The 9,375-nt window shown below is 39.9% G+C and overlaps 1 protein-coding gene across 1 annotated transcript; it reads right to left on the minus strand.

The window, feature by feature from the left end:
• Window positions 1–5,694: 5,694 nt before the first annotated feature.
• Window positions 5,695–8,700, minus strand: LOC143890885 (Tetratricopeptide repeat (TPR)-like superfamily protein). Its single transcript, XM_077395568.1, has one exon. The coding sequence runs from the start codon at window positions 8,426–8,428 to the stop codon at window positions 5,960–5,962; it is 2,469 nt and encodes an 822-aa protein (XP_077251683.1). The 5' UTR covers window positions 8,429–8,700; the 3' UTR covers window positions 5,695–5,959.
• Between the last annotated feature and the right edge of the window lie 675 nt (window positions 8,701–9,375).

Below are 9,375 nucleotides of genomic sequence, written 5' to 3' on the forward strand. Positions count from 1 at the left end.
GCTTATACATAAGGGGGCAGGCTTCAAAGTTTAAAGGGGGCTGAGCCCAATTGAGTTAGGTCTATTAAGGAGTTTGGCTCAACTCAACAGGGGCAGCCCGTTATGCTACATGTAGCTCCGCCCTGCAAGCAATTCAACACTTTATGAGTGCTAAGTGATATCCTCATGAATAAACGAACAACCACTTGTAGTAATATTCATGCGGAAATTATCAGAATTCTAAAAGTAAAACTTCCCATATTGCTAATAGAAGAGGAATTTGGCACCCCGGGTCTCATAAAAGGTGAAATGACGGTATTGGGTAGTTGTAGGTGATGAATGATGACTGTGTTGGAGAAATCACCAATTATGTGCAAGGGGAATCACGAATTCACCTCCAAGATACAATGAAGCCCAGTGATTTCCTCACCAATTGTTTGTCAACGTTTTGAATTAAACAGAGACAAACCCCGAATCACGCCTCAAAATCTAAATCCAGAACTCGCTATATGGGACCATCTACAAAGTCATCTCAAAGAGTCCTCAAAATCTAGGCCTGGGACCACCTTGGTTCGACTGCAAAAAGAGAACTAAGTCGACGGGGAGAATCGTTAGATACTAGAGTCCAACAGTTATTGGATATTGCGAGACAGGAAAACTTAGGCCACGCATTACTCATGAATAAGGACGGATTAGAGGAAGTGTTATCATAATCAGATGAGGAAAAGGCCTTGAAATCAGACAAGAATCTAATCAGAAGCCAAATAAAGTTTATAACTCGGTCGGGAAGGAAATGGGGGAATCCTTCGTCATGATTTGAGGCATTATATGGAATATTAGGGGGATAAGAAGCAAGAACTCCCATAGGATATTAAACATCATAAAGAAGATGCACAAACCAAGTTTAATAGTTCTTTAGAACCATTCCTAAAGAGGTGGCTGGGATCCTAAGCATGGCCAATTAAATGACAAATATGAAAAAAACTCAAAAGATATGGTTGATGTGGAATAATATGTTGGACATAAACCGAATCTCCTCATTTTCGCAAGCGCTAACTGTGGAAGCCTTGCGCCATCAGTCTAGTAAGGAAGCATTAATGACTTTTGTATATGCAAGTTCAATAATAGAAAGAAGAGCTCTATCAAGGTATTTGTATGACAATAGTCGAATTTTTATCAAAGCGTGGTTGATGGGGGAATGGGGGATTTCAATGTAGTTTTAAGTACGGAGAAAAATTGGGAAAACTACCCCCTAACAGCATATCCACAATTGATTTTCAAGATGCAATTGAAAGTGCGGGCTTGATTGACATAGGATATGAGGTGAACAGGTTCAATAGATGTAACAATCGGATTAATGAAGGGTGTGTTTGGGCTAGGCTGGACAGGGCCTAAGTAAACTCTCTGGATTTCGAAATTCCAATCTACCAAAGTTACGCACCTAAACCACACCTGCTCAAACCATTGCCCACTTCTAGTCAGTTTCTACTCCAGTTTTTTTTTTTTTTTTTTTTTTTAAACCCGGAAAGATAGCGACCCGGGGCGGATCAGCAAATTTATATATAAAAAAGTTGGGACCATTCAAGAGGAGGGGAAATCTCCTAGCCATCAATACAGGAAGCCGTAGCCCCAGAAAGAGAATAAGGAGGAAGGAAGCCTTTAACTCGACAAAATAGCAAGCAATAGCCATAGGAAAAAGACAACATTCAATGCTTATAAGGGAGAGTGCCCTTAGTTTCTACTCCAATTTCATTCCTTCAATTCAGCCCTTAAAATTCCAAAGTATGTGGTGCAGACATAAGAAGTTCCAGGAGGTGGTTAGAAATGCGTGGAATGTTTCAGTAGTTGGGTCAATAAAATTCAAGAATACTAAAAGGAGTCTTAAAATGTGGAACAAAGGTGTTTGGGAATCTCTTCCAGAACGTCAAAGATGAGGAGGATGCAGTTACAAGAGCTGAATGTATTCATTTGGAACCAATTAACTTACCTAGTCTCGGGGAGGCTCAGGCCAAATTAAATGAGGATGCAGTTACAATGATTTTAGTACGAGGGAGATTCATATTTTGAATCCTCCAAATTTATTCAAAAATTTGGGGGATCCAAAATAAGAATCTTCCTCTTTTAAACTTCTCTGTCTTTTAGTATTGACTTGAAACTTGGACCCTAGACCTCATGTTGTGAGAGTATGTTTGAAATCCAATGCAAAAAGTTTAGTCCTACATTAGAAAGTTGAAGAAACTTTTGCCTCTTTGTAAGAGTTGGTGTGGAGGGAGGGCTTGGGACTTTCAAGGGGCATTGTATTTGTTTGAAAGCCAATTTTAACATGAACTAAAATAAATTGATAGACATTAGCTGCATTAGCTGCCTCACGTCTTACTATAGAACTTGATTAGCTCCATAAATTGATGGGAATATGGAGAATGCTCTCCAAATTCCTGGAGGCTGCGGAGAACAGTTGTTAAAGAGTGAACATCATGCACGTCCTTTATGAGCTCATAGATGACATCATATCTTGAAAAACAAACCATCTAAAAAGGGTAGTTTGAGTGCCCTTTTATGAAGTTTGTTGTGTTGTTTAAGAAAAGTTTGAATCCGCTTCTCGGCTTCATCTTCTATTTTAGTGAGTTCATCTCCTTTTCCATTCTCATCTTACTGTCGTTTTGGTCGGCATCCCTCATCATCCCCGCCGGGTCGGGTCGGGTCGGGTTGTGGCCGGAGTCCAATTGCGATTTAAATTTTGAACGGACACTACTTAATCATCTTTTATTGTGTTACCATTTTCTAAACATTGAAGTTCATCTTCTCCAAATAGAAATGCGAAGTGATTCTTATAGAGAATGTGTCTCTTCCTCTTCTACTCGGACGTGTTCTTCTTTATAAGAGAGAAGAACGCCAACACCCAGAAACACAAATACACAGACATACAGAATAACTATTTTTTTCTCCTTAAGTTTTTGCTCATTGTTCCTCCGTCTCTGGTCAATGTTTGAGCACAGTTCTGAAGTGGTCAAAGAGGACCGGTAAGCTAGTGCACTTCTTCTTGAGCCTGCGGGCTGTTTTATCTTGGAGGTTGATTCGCAGATCCTGAATTGCAATGTAGGGGACAAATACAATTCTCAAGGAGAGTGACGAAGTGGCATGAGTCACCTCCTTCCTTCTTCATTCAACAAAGCGAATTTCTTCCCGAACGTCAAAGATGAAGAGGATGCAGTTACAAGAGCTGAATGTATCATTTGGAACCAAATTAACTTATCTAGTCTCGAGGAGGCTCGGGCAAAATTAAATGAGGATGCAGTTACAATGATTTTAGTCTGAGGGGGATTCATGTTTTGAATCCTCCAAATTTATTCAAAATTTTGGAGGATTCAAAATAGGGCATTGCTAAGCTCCATTGCAAAAAGGTTTTCGCGGCTGGTTTGTTGCACATCAGACCAGCCACCTCGTTAATGAAGACAACATATTTTGTCTCCATTCACAAGGTGGCTGGTCTGACGTGCAACAGACCGGCCGCGAAAAGCCTTTGCGATGGAGCTTAGCAAAATCCTTCAAAATAAGAATCTTCCTCTTACTTTTAAACTTCGTCTTTTAGTATTGACTTGAAACTTGAACCCAAGACCATGTGTGTTGTGATATTATGTTTGAAATCCAATGCAAAAAGTTTAGTCCCGCATTGGAAAGTTGAAGAAACTTTTCCCTCCTTATAGGAGGTGGTGTGGAGGGAAAGGCATGGGTCTTTCATGGGGCATTGGATTTGTTTGGGTGAGCCAATTTTAACATGAACTAAAATAATCACACACTTGCATTAGCTGCCTCACGTCTTACTATAGAACTTGATTAGCTCTATAGATTGATGGAAATATGGAGAATGCTCCCCAAATTCCTAGAGTCTGCAGAGAACAGTTCTTAAAACTGAACATCGTGCGCATCCTTTATAAGAGTGTCGACGACATCATATCTTGAAAAACAAACAATCTAAAATGGGTAGTTTGAATGCCCTTTATGAAGTTTGTTGTGTTGTTTAAGAAAAGTTTGAATCCACTTCCCGGCTTCATCTTCTATTTTAGGGAGTTCATCTCCTTTTCCATTCTCATCTTACCGTCGTTTTGGTCGGCGTCCCTATCATACCTGCCGGGGTGGGGCGGGGTCCAATTGCAATTTTAATTTTTGAATGGACACCACTTAACCATCTTTTATTGTGCTACCATTTTCTAAACATTGCGGTTCATCTTCTCCAAATAGAAATGTGAAGTGATTCTAATAGAGAATGTGTCTCTTCCTCTTCTGCTCGGGTGCGATCTTCTTTATAAGAGAGAAGAACACCAACACCCAAAAACATAAATACACAGACATACAGAAAAACGATTTTTTTTTTCTCCTTAAGTTCTTGCTCTCTATTCCTCCGTCTCTGGTCCATATCTGAGCACTGTTCTGAAGTGGTCAAAGAGGACCAGTAAGCTAGTGCAGTTTCTTCATGAGCCTGCAGGCTGTTTTATCGAGGTTGATTCGTGGATTCTGGATTGCATCGTAGGGGGCAAATACGATTCTTAAGGAGAGTGACTAAGTGACATGACTCACCTCCTTCTTCATTCAACAAAGCAAATTTTTAAGTCAAGAATTCTGTCTTCATAAATCAACAAGTGTATTTGCCTTCTCCATTTAAATTAGCATTTCTATTTACAGAAATCTTCAAGAAACTTGGATTAGCCATATTACAGATCTTCATTCATCTCCCTTTTTTCCAACAGAGCAACATAGAAGGTCATTGAGGATGGGGTTGGGGGGAAATGCTCCAAAAAAAAAACAACAGGAAGTCCAAAAAACCAAAACAAAATTGTCAAGCAGAAGCTGTTCCGAATTCAAAGAGACTCTTTCTATAATGTTCTGAATTTAAAGCAACTCTCTTATGCTGAAAATAAATGATCACCACAGAGAACACAACCTTGCTTTTAATGAAACTTTCCATTTGGTAAAATTTAAATAGAAGGGAACTAGTCCATAAAATTTAAATATAAGATACAAGTTCTGGGTAAATTTCATCTTAGTATCTTTCTCTTGCCAAAAACCCACCAACTAGGGAGTAAAAGAAGTAACCCTCTATTCAAGTAGGGACAGCAAGAGTGATGTTGGCCAATCTCTAGAGCATAGGATAGACTTTGATGCTTATGGTGTAACACTAAAAGAGTCACCTTCGATCATTAGCTCCCAATAAAACTCCTCAAAGTTGTGAGGACCTTCTAAAAATGCACAAGGTTTTTCCTCATTAGAATTTGTGTGCCCAATAGGCTAAAAGAAGGTTTTGACAACCACTCCCAACTCATTGCTAAACATTCTAACTCTGGCAGGACCGATATTGCATTCAGAACAATCACCAAAATTAAGCTTAATACAATTTAAAGGAGGTGGGGTCCACCTGGCTATAATTTTATCCCTATGGAAATAGCTCCTCGCAATTTCCGTCCCCTTACGATTGAGGGCTCCCATTGTAGTTGCCAAAAATGCTTTCCTCCCATGATCCCAATAAATAATGGAGGGTTTGATGCCACCTTGCTAGCCACTGCGGAAAGAAAAACTTATCATCAAAGATCCTCGTATTCCTTTCTTTCCAAAAAGCCCACACAACCACATAAGGAGTCATCTTCCAAATAATGTTTCTTCTGTCCCTAAAGCCTCTTGTTGACCAACCTGTAAAGAGTTCCAGTGTTGATGACAAAGGTGTCCATGAAATATCAAATCATTTGGGAAGAATGGAACACAATTTGCATACCACCTAGCAATGGAATAAGATCACATTCTCCATTCACAGGGATACAGTTTCACCACTAATATGCTTGTTGGCAGCGCAATGCAATCAATCCAGAAACATTCATGGATTAGAGTCCTTTTTCGCGTTGATCACAAACCAAAATGAGGGGTTTTAATCTTTCCATTTATGTGGCTATAGAAGATCCCATGGAATGATAAATGAGCTTAGTTTACAACATCACCAATAATCACCACAAGAGCAAATTCCATCCTCGAAATGATGGAAGCGATTCATATCTCTCACAACAATTTCACGTTGAACGACCTTAGAGATCAGCTTTATTGCAGCATGGCAATCGACACATATACGAAGGTTCTTGATAATGCGAATGGTACTTCTAGGTGGTGTTTTTATAAGCCCAAATGCTAAGGCAAGTCTCTCACTATGCACCCAAAGAAAACAATCCTTTTCTTCCTCCTCGACATTGCGCAAAACAACATTCCGATCAGGAACATAACCAGCTTTCTTGATCTTTATGTTTAACCACTCGAGCATCGCACCAATTACCTTCATCTCAGGGTGTAATTTATCAGATACAGTAAAGGAATGAACTTCGTTCTGTATCTCAACCCAGCTAAGGCCTGGTTCCTTTTTTAGTCGTTTCCTTTTCATGGATTTTCTGACAAAAGCCACACCGTCCCATCTTCCAGCAGCAGCATACATATTTGACAACAACACATGGGCGGACTCGTCTTGTGGGTCCAATTCAAGCACTCTCTTAGCACAAATTTTTCCAAGTTCAATATCATTGTAGACTACACAAGCACCAAGCAAAGCTCTCCAAACCATAACACTAGGTTCTATAGGGATATTCTGAATGAATTTCATGGCCTCATCAAGATGACCCGAACGTCCTAAAAGCCTAACCATGCAAGTATAGTGCTCCATACTCGGTTCGATGCCATAATCTGAAGTCATGGAACTAAAATAATAGCGACCCTCGTTCACAAGACCCTTATTGCTACATGCCGATAGAACACCAACAAAGGTTATGTTGTTAGGTCTAATATCTGTTCTTATCATCTTCCCAAAAAGTCTTAAAGCATCATTACCTAAACCATGTAAAGAATACCCTGAAATCATAGCATTCCACGAAATGTCATCAGGCTCACTAATAGTGTCAAATACCTTTCGAGCATCTTTAATGCTCCCACATTTGGCATACATGTCAATTAAAGCATTCCCAACCACCATATCATAACCAAAGACGGTTTTAGCAATCAAGGAATGAATTTGAATCCCTTGTTCCATGGCTGCTAAGCTCGCACAAGCTCGAAGAACACTCGAATAGGTAACTTGAGTCACCCACTCTTGAGCATCAAGCATCTGACAAAAGAGTCTCAGAGCCTCTTCTCCGTATCCTAATTGCGTGTATCCAACAATCAGTGTATTCCAAGTCACTTCAGTTTTATGTGGTAATCCAATGAATAATTCGATTGAATCATCCATCCTTCCGCTCTTCGCGTAAACATCAATGAGGGCATTTGCGACATAAATATTCGAATCCAATCCAATCTTCATGAGATGGCTGTGGACTTGCTTGCCCAATTCGAGACCTTCGATATTTGCACACGCTTGTAAGACACTGGCAAAAGTAAAGTGGTTTGGGGCTACGAAAGCTTGTCTCATGCGGCGGAACAATCTCAATGCCTCCTCACCTCGATCACACTGAGCATAACGAGCAATCATAAAGCTCCAAAGAATGACATCTCTATGGGGCATTGCTTCAAAAATTGCTCTCGAGTCCTCAACATCTCCACACTTTGCATACATATCAAGCAAAGCACCACCCACATAAGGGTCGAATTGATACCAACTTTTTGCCGCTAACCCATGAATGCTCTTGCCTAACTGCACCGCTCCCAAGCCCGCACTGGCCTTAAGCAAACTAGCGAACGTAAAATTGTTCGGCTTCAAGCCAACCTTCCTCATTCGAAAGAAGAGTTCCAACGCTTCCTCCCCGTAACCATTCTCGGCATAGCCAGAAACCATTCCAGTCCAAGAAACCATGTCCTTATCACGAATACCCTCAAATACTTCCCTTGCATCATTGATAAACCCACAAATTGAATAAGCATCAACTAAAGCAGTCCCCACAAATGCATCAAAATCATGGCCAAGCTTATAAATGCAAGCATGGATATGCTGCCCAAACTCTGCAAACTCCATACTCACACTCAACTTCAAAATCGTCGTGAACACAAATGGATTGAGTTCTTGGCCTTCTCTATGAAGCCTGAGGAAAAGTTCAATTGCATCAAAGAATTCATTGCATTGAGCATAGCCTTGAATTAAGGTGACAAATGAAACAGTGTTTCTGTCAGTCATTTCATCGAACGCTTGGCGGGCATCAAATAACTGATTTAGTTTCACATACATATTGAGAAGGATATTCTGCGCGAAGAGATCCAACAAACCACCACTCTTAAAGGCATGGCAATGAACTCCCTTCCCTTTGATCAGATCATCATTTGTGATGCAATCCTGAAACAAGCGAGCGTAAGTAAAAGAATCAAATTTCAAAGGTTGAGCCATGTAATCTTCATCAAGCTCTGCAAATTGGACAGCATTTGAAGAAAACCATTGTGGGTATTTTATGAAATTGGACAACACGGGTGGCCTTCGGAAAGGCAGAAATCTAATCATGGTTTAGTAGGAATATGAGAAAACTTCATATTGTACGGACGAGGAATTTAAATTCCGCGGGTAAAATCTCTCTCAGAAATCGAATCATGGTTTAGTAGGAATATGAGAAAACTTCATATTATACGGACGAGGAATTTAAATTCCGCGGGTAAAATCTCTCTCTCTATATTATATGATGGGAGGCCGTACAGATCCGTATTATTTTAGGAAAAATACGGTATGGTCCACACCATAGGATGATCCAAACTGGTCATTTGATGGCCACAATGTAAAAAGGTTGTGCCACGAAAATCATTTCCATAAGATGATCCTAACACTCCGATAGATAGACAGATAGAAGTTTCCATAATGTGGTAGGGTTAGGATCATCCTATGGAAATGATTTTTGGGTTACGTTTTGGCTCAAAAATGGACGGTTTGGATCATCCTATATATGTGGGGCCACATCGTACTTTTAAAAAATACAGGTTTGTACTGCCACCCATGGTATGATCTCTCTCTCTCTCACACACAAGGAAATCTATCAAAATGATCCACATTCAATGTATATAGGGGTGTCAATGAACCCACAAGGCCCGATGGATCCAAATGATTTGAACTTTAATGGGCAGGATTTAGCCACAATAGCCGGATTCGAACCGTGTCCATTGGATACATATCCAAAGGTGCAAATATTATTTCAATTGCAACTTTGATGTATCAACAAAATCCGATGGAGCTTCTATTTTATTATTTTTATTTTTCCACTAAGTAGGAGAGATGGTACGAGGAGAGAGAGAGAGAGAGAGAGAGAGAGAGAGAGAGAGAGAGAGAGAGAGCATAGTTGAATTGTCATTTTTCCTTCCATTATAAGTGAAAACATAAGGAGGAAGGGTGATTGCATTTTTCATTTGTAATCAAAGAATGGAAAAAGTAAATATTTTGGAAACCTTTTTCTTTTCCAAACT

Source organism: Tasmannia lanceolata, unplaced genomic scaffold, assembly GCF_043159265.1.
Source record: "Tasmannia lanceolata isolate RefF3 unplaced genomic scaffold, GAP_Taslan_0.1 ptg000013l, whole genome shotgun sequence".
NCBI classification, from domain to species: domain Eukaryota; kingdom Viridiplantae; phylum Streptophyta; class Magnoliopsida; order Canellales; family Winteraceae; genus Tasmannia; species Tasmannia lanceolata.